Source organism: Hypomesus nipponensis, chromosome 3 (genome assembly GCF_054491055.1).
Source record: "Hypomesus nipponensis isolate SF chromosome 3, ASM5449105v1, whole genome shotgun sequence".
NCBI classification, from domain to species: Eukaryota; Metazoa; Chordata; class Actinopteri; order Osmeriformes; family Osmeridae; genus Hypomesus; species Hypomesus nipponensis.
Window position 1 is genome coordinate 16,700,049 of NC_140363.1, and position 18,242 is coordinate 16,718,290.

General features: G+C 50.7%; 1 protein-coding gene across 18 annotated transcripts; it reads left to right on the plus strand.

Moving 5' to 3' along the window:
• The first annotated feature begins 77 nt into the window (after nt 1-77).
• On the plus strand, nt 78-18,221 carry mark3a (MAP/microtubule affinity-regulating kinase 3a). Of its 18 annotated transcripts, XR_014732060.1 has the most exons (23): nt 78-677; nt 1,096-1,294; nt 1,961-2,137; nt 2,433-2,486; nt 5,030-5,078; nt 5,560-5,625; nt 6,206-6,276; nt 6,682-6,738; nt 7,434-7,670; nt 7,806-7,946; nt 8,293-8,392; nt 9,945-10,057; nt 10,164-10,314; nt 10,442-10,653; nt 11,345-11,448; nt 11,697-11,867; nt 13,751-14,017; nt 14,635-14,661; nt 15,737-15,816; nt 15,971-16,024; nt 16,708-16,805; nt 17,073-17,117; nt 17,461-17,490. XR_014732060.1 is itself a non-coding variant. In XM_084680132.1 (22 exons), the coding sequence occupies exons 2-20, from the start codon at nt 1,187-1,189 to the stop codon at nt 16,021-16,023; spliced, it is 2,238 nt and encodes a 745-aa protein (XP_084536258.1). In that variant the 5' UTR covers nt 78-677; nt 1,096-1,186; the 3' UTR covers nt 16,024; nt 17,073-17,117; nt 17,461-17,548. The 18 variants fall into 18 exon arrangements, 16 of the variants coding, with proteins under 16 accessions (XP_084536258.1, XP_084536160.1, XP_084536167.1 ...); XR_014732056.1 differs by having other exon boundaries at nt 16,708-17,117; nt 17,461-17,562; XM_084680132.1 differs by lacking the exon at nt 16,708-16,805 and having other exon boundaries at nt 17,461-17,548.
• Nucleotides 18,222-18,242: the final 21 nt, after the last annotated feature.

Sequence of the window (18,242 nt, forward strand, 5' to 3'; positions counted from 1 at the left end):
ACGCTGGCTGCGTCCAATGAACGGCCAGATCCATGTGTGTCCTCACTTCCTCTGCCGCCCAGTCGTGCAGACAGAACTTGGCTCATCCATCAGCACTAGTAGAGAGTAGCCATTTTGGTCCCACCTAAAACACCAGCTTCACTTGAGCCGGAGATGGAGGAAATCGAACCGACAGCCGGCCGTTCGCGAATAGAAACATCTTGAAATTCAAAGATTTGACAAGCGGTGAATGTCTTTAATCGCTATAGCATTTCATTTAGCGACAGGAGAAACGGGGGCCATTTACAGGAGCGATGACAGCTGCCTTCCGCCGTTGCTGATTGAAGTCAGTCAGTCTCTGATTAGTCCAATTGAACACAGGCCATGTATGGTATGTTATTTTGCAATTAAATACGGTACGCATGAGCTTCCAACGTTTACGTAAAGAACTATCGCTCGGATTATCCGGTGCGGAGGTAGTTCAGGGCAAATTCATGTAATTTCACTGTTGAGAACATTTCTCGTTGGATGGATCAACGTTGAGATCTTTGATCGAGCCCATGATTTGGGACCAACACTTAAATTCCCTGTTTTGCCAAACGTGGTGGAGTATTGGAAAATAAATTGACGACAACGAGGAAAAGAAAATGTCAGCAAAAACGCCATTACCTACTGTAAACGAGAAGGAGACGGAAAGCGTAAGTACTGTGTGAAATATTGTATCTTTTTGGGTCGTGATGGGACCAGCTAGCTGGTGGGAAGGGGATATATCTACGCGCTGCTCTTTACATTGTAACGTTCTGTTAGAATAGCCTACTGTAGCTCGTTTTGTATGTTCAAAAGTCTTGACGCTAGCTACATTGTGTAGGCTATACGGTATCAGCGACTTAAACATCGTATTCGTAAACAATCCTGTACGTCAACACACCCTGGTTGCCTCTGGTAATCTCGCTTGCTAAAAATACATTCAAAGGGTTTTTATTTTATATTAACGTTAATGGGAATGTGCTTTTTTAAGTACGCGAATAACCTACACACCTTTCTGGTTTGTTGTAACAAGCAAACTGGTTTAATATTGTTAGTCATTCAATGTGTGAATTGCTTGCCTCCCATTAGTTTGGACTTGCGTAGAACCCACCTCCCTCTGTTCAATGACACTCCTCTGACACAGTCCATTCTCGTTGAGAGCATCGGGGTGAGAGGATCCATGAGCTACCCCCACAAAAACGAGAGAGTTATCTGGTTAAATGCCATTCAAATTGCCAAAACGAAAATGACAGGAACTCAGTCAACAAAGAGGAATCGTACCAGCATTGTAAGTAACGAACCATAAATAAGAATCTAGATGAGTTTGAGCTGCATGCCGAACTACGTGATGAGGATAGAAACCTTTTGAAGTGCAAATATTTAAAGATTCTGTTTTGAAACGCAGACATATTTTCTGAGGTTTGTATTTTGTACTACATGTTTTTACAGGCTATAGGGCCTACATAATGTTTTCTGGAAATCGCATTAGAGAGGAGAAGGATGTGTTTAGTCACAAAATACTCATGACACTTTTGTGTACTTGGCTTCAGATTAAGTCCGTCTTCTGTGTCTCAGTTCTTTTCATCACAGAAACTGTCATCTTTAGAGGTGTCAGAAGGACTGCTGTCCTGGTCAGTGTGGGGATAGCAGGGTGGGGTCAGGTGATAGTTTTAATGGTGTCAATACGGAGCCCATGAAGGGGTATCTGTGGTTTTGGTTGTGGGGGTGGGGAGAGGTCCTTTGGGATTTCACAGTATATAATCAATACCTCATCTAACACCCCCCCCCCCTCTTCACACACACACACACACGCGTACATTAGATATTCTCATCTCAGAATTTCTATGAAATTCTGTGTCTTCACTCTGAGAAGAATGTTTTGCAGTAACAAAACGAGTCATGAAGTCCACTGTATTGGATGTCGTCACGACGACGGTGGTCTGTGTGTCCGCAGCATACGTCTCAGAGCCGTCAGGAGGTCGCCACGCGCCCTGCCCGCTCTGGCGTTCGCGCCCGCAACTCTGGTGCGGACGAGCAGCCGCATGTGGGGAACTACCGTCTCCTGAAGACCATCGGGAAGGGCAACTTTGCTAAGGTCAAGCTGGCCCGACACATCCTCACAGGGAGAGAGGTGAGAGGTGTCTCATGACGGTGAATGTCCACCACAGCGAAGCGGAGTGCCGGCTTCCAATTCATTTTCGATGAAACCGGGCGTTGACGCTCACACAATGCCCTACATGGGCGTCAACGCCCGGTTTCATTGAAAATGAATTGGAAGCCGCCGCCAACGCGCCGCCCGCTCCGCTGTAGTGGACAGACATGCACCGTAAGGCTTCCACAGGTCATGTCGGTACGATGCATTTAAAATAAGGTTGTAGTCTTTCTAATAGTTTGTCATTTTCATTGTTTCGTCCTCTTGACTACAGGTAGCAATAAAGATTATCGATAAGACACAACTGAATCCCAACAGCCTTCAAAAGGTAACCAATCAATTATTTTGCATGTGGAGGTTACACTCATTTACCCATACAAGTTATGTGAACGTTGTTCTACGAGCTTTCCTTTTCACAGAGATGGTAAGGAGGGTTATGCAGAAATGCTAATAGCCCTAATGTGTTTGTGTGTTGATTTGTGCTTGTGTAGGTCCCTAGACCTGTGATCACCTTGGGGTTGGCTCTGTGCCTAGGCCCTGGTTGGCCCTGGTTGGCCCTGGTTGTGGTTCTAGGAAGCCAGAGATCAGTATTGATCCCTGCTGATGATGCGCTGCAGGCGTTTGGTAGACTGCTCTAGCTTGGGCACAGAAAGTAGTGTGATGGCTGTGGGTGTTGATGTGATTCTGCATGCACTGACACTTTGAAGGGAGCTCTCCATCTCTGTCTGTGTCTCTGTCTCTCTCTCTCTCCATCTCTGTCTCTCTCTCTCCATCTCTGTCTCTGTCTCTCTCTCTCTCTCTCTCTCTCTCTCTCTGTCTCTCTCTCTGTCTCTCTCTCTGTCTCTCTCTCTGTCTCTCTGTGCGTCTCTGTCTCTCTCAGCTGCAGTTTCCATTAGTTTTTCCAGAGCCAGATTGATTCTGTTCTTGGTATCAGAGCCCTGGGCTTTTGACGTTGGCCCTGCAAAACCCAACAGAAAAGTACCAAGTGATGGCAGTGAAAATGTTCAGGCCATGTGTCTTTAGCTCGTTTCCTGGTATTACTTTGGTACAACCGCATGGCATTACATTGTTAGCCTTGATGTGGGTTTGTTACTTGACTGAAGCTGTAGGCCTAGGTAGAGCTGGGTTTTATAAAGCTCCTCATTTGAGCAAGCTTGGAAGACATGGAAATGAGAATGCAATCTTGACTTTATTCGGTGGAACACCGTTTGGATTCTTAACAACCAGAAGCTACCTAACCTACACAACGTGACCTCTCCTGTATGGAATTGGAGTGACTGGTGAGCTTTTGTGATTGCCAGCATGCTGTCTCTCAAGCACAAATGTTTATTTTCAACCTCCTGGTGTATGACAGTTTAGAAGAGGTAGATACCAAGCGCACATCTGTCACAACCTCCATTATAATCTTTTTTTCACCCCCCCCCCCCCCCCCCGCCTTAGCTCATCCACACGCTAACAGCTAGCTAGCATCGCACCTTGACTCACCCACACGCTAACAGCTAGCTAGCATCGCTGAGCGCTAGAAACGGGGCTCAACATCTTGATTAAAAGTAAACAGTTGGATTGAGCCCCTGCTCTTTAAGATGGGTTTCTTGTCTCATTAAGTCAACTAAGCAGATTAAAAGAAACCATTGCTGAGCGAGGGCAAAACAAACCAAACTGAAGGAATCCCCCCATGAATGATCTGGTCACTAAAAGAAGGAAATCTTGTGTGGGTAAACCTTTTTGTACAGTGTCACTAATGGCTCGGTGGTTGTCAACACGAGCCTATCATCCTGGCTCCTTGATCCTGTCCTATCACAGTGGGTGCTCTTCTTGTCTCTGTTTTCCCCTCTGTTGGCACGTCTTGCGTATCTGACTTGTAGACTGAAGTCTACTCTGACCAGACAGACTTGAGTGCTTTAGAGGAGGAGTGACCAGCTGCGGAGTTATCACCCCATTGGCTTCCCAGCACTGATAGAGGACAGATAGCGGTATTATTTTACCAAGGTTTCCCTTGGAGAACAACAAAACCAGAGATTACAAAATTTAAATTTGTTTCCAAGCTACAAAAGATGAAGCTGTCTACCATTGCGCGGAATGTGGCCTGAGATTCATTTCTCTATATTTTTGCGGCTCTTAGAGATCAGAGGTGTATAACGGGAAGTGAGTAATGACAGTGAGGTTGACCTTAAGTAGAGTCTCCTACTGCTTTAGTCCTGGACTCCCTCTCTGCTCCGTCACCATCTGAGCCAGGCAGCCTCCAAGCATCCCGTTGAGTCGATCAAAACAACACCAACCTGATCTGCCGGCCTCCCCCCTGTTCCCTCCCAGAGACTGGAGTGTCAGAATGGCTTCTCACAGAGAGAACTCTGCTGATGTTTCAGAAACTCTTAGTCATGTTTGTGCCCTACGTCAACGCCTCTAAATCCCAGAATGTCTTGAACACGGATACTTTGCCTCAGAACCAGTGTCTTTTTGGTATAACTTCCTTGCTGTGAGAACCAGCCCAGGCACGAGACTCTGGGGCTGTTCCTGCTGTATGAAAGATTGATGCCTTTTATATTTTTAAAGATGGGGTGGAAATGAGAGCACGAGAAGCTTTAGTTAAGAGAGGATCAATAATGAATAGCACTTTGTTCCTTCCGACCCAGAGAGACGGAAGGCAGCAGACCATTTTTGGGCTCTGACGACTCTCCCTCTCTGGTCACCATGTGTGCTAACTGCGACTGAGTTATCATCTCACGAATACACCAAGATGTGTGAATGTTTCTAACGTGAACGTATCAGTGTGGTGCAGTCAGTGGCTGACAAGGATGTCTTCTGTACCCTGTGAAGACACTGCAGAAGAGTGGTGACGCTCATGCTGCTCTCTGTCTGTGTCTGTTCCAGCTGTTCAGAGAAGTAAGAATCATGAAGATCTTGAATCACCCAAATATAGGTAAATGTTTACACACACACACACACACACACACAGCAAAGATTCAACTAATGAAATCCCCCCACTCCCCTCCTAATTGCTTTTAATCTTCTACACCACACATTTCATTATTTCCCCCTGCTCAGATGTGATTGTAATAACGGACGCAATAACGAGCATCTACAAGCAAGGAGTCTCTCCCCCCATCCCACCTCGTCCATCCCACCTCCTCTATATTTAGCCAGGCAGGTCTGCCAGGAGCTGTTATATCAGCTCAGTGCAAACACACTGGAGAGGCAGTTAGCACACTGGACCAAACAAACAGTTACCTGCGCCTTTTCAGAACCAGACACTTGACAGGAACGTTCCCGAAAGTGACATTTCATACATCGTCACACACAGCTGTATGGATCCCAGAGATCTGACGTTGTTTGTGGAATGTGACTGATTATCCCTCCTCTCTCTCTCTCTCTCTCTCTCTCCCCCCCCCCCCCCCCCCCAGTTAAGCTTTTTGAGGTGATTGAGACAGAGAGGACCCTGTACCTGGTGATGGAGTATGCAAGTGGAGGTGAGTAGGTCACCTGGGCAGGGACTAGCTCAGAAGATGACCACAGCTGCCACGACTGACTCAACACACACACACACACACACCTGAAAGCGAGATACTACAAAGTGCGCGCTATCTTTAGAGAGGATTCAGAGAGCAGCGATGACTCACTCTCCTGCACGCAGACAAGCACGCCTGCGCAGGTCAGCGCGTGGGAGGGTTTCGAGGGTTCGGTGGAGATGGGTTTTGTTGTTTGTGAACCTCCCCCCCACAACACCCCTTTAACGCACACTTGCACAACCGAACAGCAGGCTCTTAACTGCGGTTAGCACACGAGAGGGAGAGCTCTGTCACGTGTCAGGGTGGACGTCCATGGCTAGGGCCTGGGTTGGGAGCTGTGTTCAGTTACTGCAGCATGCTGGAGGAGGTTGTTAACTCGGCATCCTGCCATGGGATCAAGGGACTGGGTGAAAACACACTCTGGACTGGATGAGAAGTTTAGCTTTCCTTAACCGTGAACTCTTTTTTGGTATTCGTTTGTTTGTATGCCTGTAAATGTAACCTCACTGTTTGGTCTCTGTGTTTTTCTCTTCACTTGCAGGCGAGGTGTTCGACTACCTCGTAGCACACGGAAGAATGAAGGAAAAAGAGGCCAGGGCTAAATTTAGACAGGTACAGGACTTCATCCGCAGTGTTCTGATTTCCCACCTTCCCTGGCCATGCCTCAGTGTCCTGCCTGGCCTCCCTGTGCGGCTGGGAGGGCTGTCCAAACACAGCAGACCTCCTCTGTTACTGCTCCCTGTCTGACGCCCCGGGGGACGCAGACCGCAGCACAACACCGCCCACATACCTGGAGCTCTGAGTGTGTCGAGGGCAGCTACCCTGGTTATCGTCTTACAGCTGGGCCTCTTCTTTGTGCTTGTGTCTGTCTTCTGGGTAAACCTGTCGAGTCACAAAGTCACGACAGGAAATCCAGTGTTTCTCACGGTGGTGCCAGGATGTGCTGAGGCTCTCTCGCCCACAGCCACTGAAGCTTGAGGGAGACGCCAACCTCTGTTCTTCTGTTTGTGTGTGCAGATCGTATCCGCTGTGCAGTACTGCCACCAGAAGCACATTGTTCACAGAGACCTTAAGGTAAGGCCAGGGCCCTGCTACGGTGTTTGAGGGTGAGGGCTAGGTTAGAGGGTGAGGGAGTGGGGGGGGGGGGGTTAGGGTTATGTGGATTGTGTTCAGTGAGTCCAATACGAGGTGATAGGAGAGAAATGGGTCCTTCACATGTTCTCTAGCAGACCTCTGGTACAAAAGCACCCTTCCATTTCTCCAGCCTGAGTCCTACAGCCCTTTCCTGTGAATATTGATGCTCCGTGTATTTTTAATCTCTGTTAGCTTGACGTGAGAGTGGGTTTTCTGTTGGCTTGACGTGATACTGGGTTCTCCTCACATGTTGTCCTGCTTCCTCTCAGCTTCCTCATAAAGGATCCATGAGCTCTGGAGGGGGGGGGGGGGTGGAGAGCCCAATATGTCTCAGCAAAGAGGGGGGGAGCACACTTAAATATGAAGTGCTACACCAGCTTAGACTAGCAGGGCACTTTGTCGAGGGGAAGGGGTGGGAGGGGAAGGGGGTATAGTCAGGAACATCTCTCAAGGCTTCTGTTGACGTCGTCTTGAATGACCTGACATGTAACTTTTGCCCAGGATCTGCTTTTGTAATGAAACTCCCATCCCGTTTTCGCGGAGTAGCATCAATAAGTAAGCTCTCTCTCTCGCTCCATCCTTCTCTCCTCCCATCCCTCCTTCTCTCCTCACCCTCCCATCCCCCCGACCTCCAGGCTGAGAACTTGCTCCTGGACGCCGACATGAACATCAAGATCGCCGACTTTGGCTTCAGCAATGAGTTCACGATGGGCAGCAAGCTGGACACGTTCTGCGGCTCTCCCCCCTACGCTGCCCCGGAGCTCTTCCAGGGGAAGAAGTACGACGGGCCTGAGGTGGACGTGTGGAGCCTGGGGGTCATCCTCTACACGTTGGTCAGCGGCTCCCTGCCCTTCGACGGGCAGAACCTCAAGGTACGCCAGCAGACGGGCCGGAAGCTTCCTTCCTCTGAAGATCCGCCTGTGGGTCACCACACCCAGTCACCAGTCCATAAGGGACACTGGTGGTGTTGAAACGCGTGCTGACTGTGCTCCGGTGTGATTGGACAGGAGCTTAGGGAGCGGGTCCTGAGGGGGAAGTACCGCATCCCCTTCTACATGTCCACCGACTGTGAGAACCTGCTGAAGCGCTTCCTGGTCCTCAACCCGGCTAAAAGGGGGACTCTCGAGGTGAGGGAGGACGCCGAAAACGTAAATATACCTCCAGCTTCTTACCCACTCTTCATCATGTGACCACGCGCCCACCTCTTCCCCCACCCCCACCCCTCTCATGCCTCCGCCCTGCACCTACCCCTCTCCCTTCTTCCTCTTCGCTGTTGTGACCATGAATAATTCACCCCCACAATCTTGTTTTTCCTTTCATGTTCTCTGGGTTTATCCAGGCAGACAAGGGAAAAGAGGGCTCCGTCCCCCAGTCTACTGCATCAGCCTCGGCTGTTCTGCTGGCCACGTGCTGCTCTGTCACCCCCTCAGAGACTACAGGTCTAACCTCATCCCAACTGACGCTAACTGATCCTAACCCTTTCCTGTCCTCCAGCAAATCATGAAGGATCGCTGGATCAACGCCGGCTCAGAGGAGGACGAACTGAAGCCTTTCATCGAACCAGTACTGGACATCACTGACCAGAAGAGAATAGGTACTGGAAAAGCTCTTGCTTGCTAGCCTTTAAAACAAGTGTGTGTGTGTGGGGGGGTTGCAGCAGCACTGAAGCACGCTGTGTTTAAACCCAGCCGAGAGCAAAGAGATGAAAGGCAGCAGTGAGCCAGCGCTGTTTCAGAGAGCCCCGGAGAGGGGAGGAGGAGAGGAGAGGAGAGGAGGAGAGCGGAGGGGGGGGACACATGAGACGAGAGGAGCCTCCTCATCGTGCCCTGGATGAAAGCAGGAAGAGGGGAGGGGGGTAGAGGGAGGAGGGAGAACGAGGACTCTGCGAACGATGTGTGTGTGTGTGTGTGTGTGTGTGTGTGTGTGTGTGTGTGTGTGTGTGTGTGTGTGTGTGTGTGTGTGTGTGTGTGTGTGTGTGTGTGTGTGTGTGTGTGTGTGTGTGTGTGTGTGTGTGTGTGTGTGTGTGTGTGTTGCGTAACAGCAGCTGGGCTCTCTGCCGGAGCACATGTGTCTGAGTCTCTCTCTCAGCACAGAGGGGCGAGCGAGGGAGAGCTCTCACATGTTTCCCCCCACCAGCCCTCTGCCGTTCCGTAGAGAGGCAGAACACGTTTTCCAGGGTCCCCCCCCCCACACAAACACACACACACACTTTCCCCTGCCTGCATGCTGGAGGAAACGTCTGAGCCTGAGGCGACCAGAACACTGCATGTTGGAGGAAACCTCTGAGCCTGAGGCGACCAGAACACTGCATGTTAAAGGGAAACCTCTGAGCCTGAGGCGACCAGAACACTGCATGTTGGAGGAAACCTCTGAGCCTGAGGCGACCAGAACACTGCATGTTGGAGGAAACCTCTGAGCCTGAGGCGACCAGAACACTGCATGTTGGAGGAAACCTCTGAGCCTGAGGCGACCAGAACACTGCATGTTAAAGGGAAACCTCTGAGCCTGAGGCGACCAGAACACTGCATGTTGGAGGAAACCTCTGAGGCGACCAGAACACTGCATGTTGGAGGAAACCTCTGAGGCGACCAGAACACTGCATGTTGGAGGAAACCTCTGAGCCTGAGGCGACCAGAACACTGCATGTTGCGGCAGACTTGATCCTAACAGAGGGGATCCTCTGCTTGTGTGGAGTGTGAACTTACTGGAGCGGCTAACACTCTGCTAGCATCCCTACCTGGCATGCTCCTCTCAACGTGAGACCCCTCCCTCCCTCCGCACCGCACCTGTCCTCCGCTGAGGGGGGGAGAAGGGGGAGGGGGGGGTGATGATATTACCTGGGCTCAGCCGCTGACACCCTCTCATCCTCTCTCACAGAGGAGATTGCTGGATTTAAAGGTCATAAAATGACTTTGGTGATCAGCTGAACCACCCAGATGAGATTGGGTTTGTCACGATCAGCAGAAAGGTGTTTATCAGTCAGGTCCTTTGTCCCAGTGTGTTCAGCTGCCTCGGTTCAGCCCCGGATCTGAAATAGGAAGCCAATGCATTGTGCCTCTGTCAACTGACGGATGACAGAAAAAGGTGTTCAGAAAATGCTAACGCGTGTGTGCGCGTGTGTGCGTGTGTGTGTGGTGTTCTCCCAGACGTTATGGTGGGGATGGGCTACACCCTGGAGGAGATCCAAGACTCTCTGGCCAAGATGAAGTATGATGAGATCACCGCCACCTACCTTCTGCTGGGCAGGAAGTCACCCGAGGTACCAGAACATGACCTTTCACCCCCTAGGCGTCTAGACGTACCCAGTCAGAAACACTCCTAACAACCTGCCACGGTGTTTCTGTGCTGCGTGTGTTTCCTCCCAGATGGAGGTTTCTGACTCCACCTCCAACAGTAACCTGTCCCTGGCCAAGCCCCGGCCCACGAGCGAGCTCAACGGCCAATCGCCATCGCACCTGAAGGTCCAGAGGAGCTCTTCCTCATCCAATCAGAAGCAGAGGCGCTACAGCGAGCAGGGTAGGTTGAGGTGGCCTCACCTTGGGCTCGCTGTGTTGAGCTCAGGAACCCAGACTGGAAGGAGGGCAGGGATATCACAGGCACCTCCTCCATCCATGATGTCTGTCTCTCTCTCTCTGTCCTCCAGTTGGTCAGAACGCGGGGGCGGCTCACCCCAAGCGGAGCCAGACGGCCGTGGCAGAGAGCAGCATCAAAGAGGAGGGAGGCGTATCGCTCCGCAAGCCCAGCACCCCGGGGGGGCGTGGGGGACCCCCCTCCAGCCCCCTGCTGGGCAACGCCAACAACCCCAACAAAGCAGACATCCCAGACCGCAAGAAGGGGGCCGCCACGGGCCCCAACGTAAGACACCTGACGGCCTCTCTAACAGCTGGACATGATAGCTGCATGCATGCTGATGTTCTCCTGCTCCTCTGTAGAACACTACTGATGTTCTCCTCCTCCTCCTTTCTGTAGAACACTACTGATGTTCTCCTCTTCCTCCTTTCTGTAGAACACTACTGATGTTCTCCTCCTCCTCCTCCTTTCTGTAGAACACTACTGATGTTCTCCTCCTCCTTTCTGTAGAACACTACTGATGTTCTCCTCCTCCTCCTTTCTGTAGAACACTACTGATGTTCTCCTCCTCCTTTCTATAGAACACTACTGATGTTCTCCTCCTCCTCTCTGTAGAACACTACTGATGTTCTCTTCCTCCTTTCTGTAGAACACTACTGATGTTCTCCTCCTCCTCTCTATAGAACACTACTGATGTTCTCCTCCTCCTCTCTGTAGAACACTACTGATGTTCTCCTCCTCCTCTCTGTAGAACACTCCTGATGTTCTCCTCCTCCTCCTCCTCTCTGTAGAACACTACTGATGTTCTCTTCCTCCTCTCTGTAGAACACTACTGATGTTCTCCTCCTCCTCTCTGTAGAACACTACTGATGTTCTCCTCCTCCTCCTCCTCTCTGTAGAACACTACTGATGTTCTCCTCCTCCTCCTCCTCTCTGTAGAACACTACTGATGTTCTCCTCCTCCTCCTCTCTGTAGAACACTACTGCCTCGGCCGGCATGAGCAGGAGGAACACGTACGTTTGCAGCGACAGGAACAACACGGACCGTCTGTCAGTCATTCCCAACGGGAAGGAGAACAGGTAAGAGGGTGCTGGGGGCCCAGGGGGGGCTAGCTCACCTGCCAGAGCTGTGTTTTACATCTGCTCACCCTTCAAGGGCCTGAGGAGGGTCAAGCTGCTGTAACTGCCCCTGCACTGCAGACATCCCCATCACAGTGCACAGATATGCGTTACCATCTTGCTCATGTACAGTGTACATCAATGCAAGTCCAGTGCCCTGTTACTCACATCCTGTCTGCCCACGTGGTGACGCCGCACCACGGCCACAGCACGACCCAGATGTCTGCGTGTGCGACCGGTCTCTTGTCGGCCTTTGCGCCCCAGTTGGCCGCCTCTTCCAGCTCCTTCCGCCGGGAGCACCAGGGGGCGGGGCCTGTGTCTGCCTGTCTCCCAGGCTGGGCCTCCCAGCCCCACTGCCCTCTGGACTTCTACACGGCCAAGTAAGACGACCTGGACCCCAACCTCCATCATGCCTCGCCACCCCCCCTCCTCCCTGTAGAGCAGTCTCATGTCCTTTTCACTCTAACTCCCCCCCCAACCCCCATGCCATGGACCACATCTCTAACCAGAGTGAGGATGCCATCTGTCTCCTCCTCCCAGGCCTTGGAGGAAAACACTCCTCTGCTTTTCACCTCATCACAGCCCCCCCCCCCCCCAGGGTTGACCTGTGAACCCTGGCTGAGGCCTGCCTCTGTCTGGACGGTCCACGGGCCACTCCCCTCTCAGCTCCTCCTTTTGATTCCTCCTAGCTGGATCACAACCCCACTCACTGTCTTCATTAACAAGAATCAGGAATCTACCGCCAACGACTAGGTTAATATAGATGTTATATAATATAGATGAGGTTCAGCTGCGGCCGTTTGAAAATTTAAAGTAACAAGCTCTCTGCAGTGTTTCAGTGCTTGAAGGTGAGAACGTAGAGGGAGTTTAGCTCTGCTGTTTTTAATCTTTGTTCTCATTGCCCTCCTTTTCTCCCTCTCTCCACCCTCCCTCTCTCCACCCTCCCTCTCTCTACTCTCTCTTACCTCTCTACCCTCCCTCTCTCCACCCTCCCTCTCTCTACTCTCTCTTACCTCTCTACCCTCCCTCTCTCCACCCTCCCTCTCTCTACTCTCTCTTACCTCTCTACCCTCCCTCTCTCCACCCTCCCTCTCTCTACTCTCTCTTACCTCTCTACCCTCCCTCTCTCCACCCTCCCTCTCTCTACTCTCTCTTACCTCTCTACCCTCCCTCTCTCCACCCTCCCTCTCTCTACTCTCTCTTACCTCTCTACCCTCCCTCTCTCCACCCTCCCTCTCTCTACTCTCTCTTACCTCTCTACCCTCCCTCTCTCCACCCTCCCTCTCTCTACTCTCTCTTACCTCTCTACCCTCCCTCTCTCTACCCTCCCTCTCTCCACCCTCCCTCTCTCTACTCTCTCTTACCTCTCTACCCTCCCTCTCTCCACCCTCCCTCTCTCTACTCTCTCTTACCTCTCTACCCTCCCTCTCTCCACCCTCCCTCTCTCTACTCTCTCTTACCTCTCTACCCTCCCTCTCTCCACCCTCCCTCTCTCTACTCTCTCTTACCTCTCTACCCTCCCTCTCTCCACCCTCCCTCTCTCTACTCTCTCTTACCTCTCTACCCTCCCTTTCTCTACCCTCCCTCTCTCTACCCTCCCTCTCTCTACCCTCCCTCTCTCCACCCTCCCTCTCTCCACCCTCCCTCTCTCTACTCTCTCTTACCTCTCTACCCTCCCTCTCTCTACTCTCTCTTACCTCTCTACCCTCCCTCTCTCTACCCTCCCTCTCTCTACTCTCTCTTACCTCTCTACCCTCCCTCTCTCTACCCTCCCTCTCTCTACCCTCCCTCTCTCCACCCTCCCTCTCTCCACCCTCCCTCTCTCTACTCTCTCTTACCTCTCTACCCTCCCTCTCTCTACCCTCCCTCTCTCTACCCTCCCTCTCTCCACCCTCCCTCTCTCCACCCTCCCTCTCTCCACCCTCCCTCTCTCTACTCTCTCTTACCTCTCTACCCTCCCTCTCTCTACCCTCCCTCTCTCCACCCTCCCTCTCTCCACCCTCCCTCTCTCTACTCTCTCTTACCTCTCTACCCTCCCTCTCTCCACCCTCCCTCTCTCTACTCTCTCTTACCTCTCTACCCTCCCTCTCTCTTACCTTCCTCTGCTCTCCCTCTCTGCCCTCCTTTTCTCCCTCTCTCTACCCTCTCCCTCTCTGCCCTCCTTTTCTCCCTCTCTCTACCCTCTCCCTCTCTCTTACCTCCCTCTCTCTCCTTTTCTTTTCTCTCGCTCTCTTCTCCCCTGCCTCTCTGTCCCCCCCCTCAGTGTGGCTGTGCCCCCTGCCCAGCCTAACCCTGTGGCCTCCACACACAGCATCACCAGCTCCACCACGCCCGACAAACTACGTTTCCCACGAGGCACGGCGAGCCGCAACACCTTCCACGGGGGCCAGCTGAGGGACCGTCGCACGGCCACCTACAACGGGCCCCCGGCATCGCCCACGCTGTCCCACGACGCCGCGCCGCTGTCCCAGACGCGCAGCCGTGGCACCAGCAACCTGTTCTCCAAACTCACCTCCAAACTGACCCGCAGGTAGGTCCAGGGGCCGGCCGCCAGCCCGACACACCCAGCTCACCTCCCCAGAGTGGCCAGGAACTACTGTGCCTTGCAACCAGGGTTAAAGGTCAATTTCTTCAGTTTATTTTATACTAACTTGGAAACACAAACCTCATCACTTTTCCCAAATCAGAACCAGTTTGTTTCAACTTTGGAAAACCAATTGAAAATCTGTATTTCCTGATTTGGTTCATCAAAATGAAATGGCTCAACCCTCATTGCAATAGTAGCATCATAACAGGAACGTCAAGCCTAGGGTCAGCCAGAGAACTCTGCTTCACGCTCTCATAGCTGTAGCCTGGTGCACATGAACGCATGAAAGGTCAACCTGAGGTCATTACTGAAGGTCACTAAGGGTTTGCTGAGGGGAGTAAAGCAGAGCCTCTGGCAGACAACCAGGCTACTAACAACAGCTCTGAGACCAGCCATGACTGACCTGAAATGAGGAACTGAAAATCAACATCTCATTAAAAATCCCCCCCCCCCCTCCTCCATCATCAGCTCTATTCATGTGTGTTGACTGTGGACACTGCTTCTCCAGCTCTCCCTTCAGCATTCTCACTGTGTCTTTGTCTCTCCTGATTCTGTTGTAGAAACATGTCATTCAGGTTTACCAAAAGGTAGGAACCCCCCCCCCCTCCCCTTGATGCCTTCAGCGTGTGCTAAGTAATCAACTAAACTCTTTCAAGCCTTCGCTGGGCGCTTCACTAACACCCCTCTGTTTGGTGCTCCTTGTGGCTGGGGTCATTTCTCAGTCTGCCTGAGTTAGACAGCGATGGACTGGGCAGTCAAGACCTTTCAAGCAATTAAGTGAAAATCCAATCAAGTGCTGGCTAACTACGTATCAATGGCATGCATGACGCGGGGCTGGGGCTTGTCTCACTAGCTGTTGACTGCAATCTGGGTTCTTCTTTTTTCCTTAGATTTTCTTCTTTTTAACTAACAATTGAATTGATAGGCTTTGACTTTTCCATGTCAAACTAAACTGTCTACCATCTACATACACTTATCTCTACTGGTCTGATAGCTTTGCTGCTCTAATGGAATTCTGTGGACTTTTAAAGGTAGTGACTGTTGGACTTGGTTGTCCTGGAGACAGGATGTGCTGTGTGCTCTGGTTGCTCTTTTTAGTTTGAGAACAGAGTATGTGTTGTGGGGAGCCATTAGAATTCCAACTGCTGAGTCTTGAGCTTCTTTTGGAAGTGGTGGTGAATAGTAAGATGTCCTTTTGCCAATTCAAGTGTAAACTGGGGGTTTAAAACCCGTTTTCCGGTTTGATAAATCAACTTGTAAACCAGTTACTGTGCTCGCCTGCCACATTTGACTTTTCCCTGACCAAGCTGAAGGGACAGAGCGCCATCTACTGGTTGCCGAATGTTGGTCCGCGTCACAGGAAATCCCAACTGAGTAGCGTCATCGATCAGAACGCTTCCATCCCTTTCCTTTTCCTTGTCTATGTCCTTGTCTATGTCCTTGTCATGTTAATCATCTGTTAACTCCTCCACCTTCCTGGAGTCCGTTCAGGGGCTGGAAGGAGTTTTTAACCCTCCTGGTTGTCCTTCTCTGTACAAGATTGTGCGGTTAGACCCATCTGTCCACCTTCACCTGTCTCCTCGGTTCTACTATGTGCCAATGTCTCCCTAACCGTGATGTGCCCTTTAACCCTCGACCTTTCACTGCTCTTCCTCCTCTCAGGGTCAGTATTGACCCGAGCAAACGGCAGCCAGCTAAATCAGGGCCTGCCGTCCCTTCTGCCCAGGGAGCAAAGACTCTTAGTAAGTCTTCTGTCCACCAATCTCTCCTCTTCTTCCCTCTTCCTCCTCCTTGTCATCCTGGCATTTGGTGCTTGTGATCATGTCTTACATCATTTTCTTTTCTTCATGATATGGTGAAATATCCGCTTTTCTCAGAATCCATCTTTTCTTCCAGATTCAGGAGCCGACGCTATAGAGAGTTGTAGGAAATCGCAGATGGAGATCTAGAGTAAGGGACCGCTTCCAACCCCCCTCCTATACCCCCACAAGACAGACCCGTGTCAAGAGTTGAGGGGGGTCAAGCTTCTGTACTCCCCCAGCATCAGAGTCTCTCTCCTGTGTCTGTAAGACACCCCTGGCCCCAGATCCAGCCCTGGCCCCAGATCCAGCCCTGGCCCCAGATCCAGCCCTGGCCCCAGATCCAGCCCTGGCCCTACCTCCCCTTTAACCATTATTCCCTGGGCCTTCACCATCCCACAGGCCACAACCCTTTCCTCCTTTTAGAAGCCACATGTCCCTCCCCCCACCCCAGTGTTGACTCCAAGGCTAGCCTGCGTAGTCTGCATGTGTGGACTGAGGACTGGGCTGAGCCTGTCTGTAGTGCCTTTATGTCACCCACAGTGTCTGATTGTTAAGCCCAGCTCATGGCCCGTTCTAGGGAAAGGGACAAAGAGGGACAGTGGCCCTTTTGAACCATGCCTCGCCTCCTTCAGGCCTGTAAAGTCCCAGAGTAGACCGCATGTCTCCTCCCACACCAGCACTATGGTCAACATGTGGTGTCTGCATGCAGTGGCTGTAGTTTACTGTTTTGTGTGCGTGCGTGCAGACCGGAGAGTAACTGCTGTGTATTGGTGAATCTGTTCATTTGAAACATTTCCATTCTTTGTGTTCCTGGCTTTCTATGGTCTGTAGAAACTGAAACGTCCTTGTTCGCTCGCTCTGGGGGTTTATTTGTTGTTAAAGAAGCAAGAACGTTGTACCACCAGTGATCAAGTCAGTACGATCAAGTGGTTGGTAGCTTTTCATCTGAGCTTCATCAATATTCCACAGAACACTCACAACACTCAGCTTTCCATTGGCTTGGTGGTGGCTTTCTTGTTTTTCTAACTAAGCTTCTTGGTCCTCTCTCTCTCTCTCTGTCTCTCTCTCTCAATGAATGTATATGTATTCAGTTTATCAATGTTGTCTTTGATCTCAAATTGGAGCTAAGTCCTTTTCTTTGGGAGTCTACATCTGCTTTCTGTTTGTCTTCTTTCCCGCCTCCCACCCTGTCTTAGAGTCTCAACCGACTTTGAGAGAACCGGGAGATTTGAGGGCTCAAGGTGAGCTGCGCATGCCACACAGGCATTCCTTATCCCCCAGTCTGACGTCCCTTTCTGCACTGAATTTGACAGTCCAACCAGAGAGTATTGTACGGCGCTGAAAGTGTTGGAGGTCGTTGGAATTTAGCCAGGTGTAATAATACTATTGTTGTGCTTTCTGTAGATTGCATGTTGCTGGACAAGGTGCCACCTTTTTTACTAGACATGCTAAGCATGCTCACTAACCTAAAAGGACTTCTTAAAAACAGGCCACAGTGTATTGCATGGGTTTAGTATGTTTTGCACAAAAGTCAGTGAAAAGGGTTTTTCTTTTCCTTCAACTGTCTCCATCTCCTCCCGCCAGTCGCCCTGTACCTGGGGATCAGAAAGGGGAAACTAAAGCCGATAGACCCCGCTCCCTCAGATTCACTTGGAGTATGAGGACCACCAGCTCCATGGAGGCCTGCGACATCATGCGGGAGATTCGCAAGGTGCTCGACGCAAACAACTGCGACTACGAACAGCAGGACAACTTCCTGCTGCTGTGCGTCCATGGCGATGGCCACGCGGAGAACCTTGTCCAATGGGAGATGGAGGTGTGCAAGCTTCCACGACTGTCCCTCAACGGAGTGAGATTCAAGAGGATATCAGGATCATCCATCGCGTTTAAAAACATTGCTTCCAAAGTTTCCAACGAGTTAAAGCTATAAAGAAAGGGGCAAAACTATCTAGAAGTATTTAAAGCTGTACAATCAAGTAGCAGTTTCCAAATGTATTTCTTTTTTTTTTTTTACAAAATACAGACTTATGTATAGAGTAATGCTTTGGCAATAATCACTGATCTACTTACTAATATCTGCAGTATATTCTGGTCACGTGGCCATCATAACGAGTTGAATATGATTTGTCATGCTGTGAATGTGGACAAGAGCATTTCCTGTGTATTTATTTCATTATTTTCTCTTAAACGTTTTACGAGTAGCGTATTGTTCAGTGTAAATAATGTACCTTACTTTAAAGACAGCTACACAATTTACTTCATTTTATATTGTTTAAAAATATAGATGGAAATCATGTAAATGCTCAAGGTAAATCACGTGTCAATTAAAATGTCTAAAACCTGAATTGTCTTGTGGCAGAGTAAGA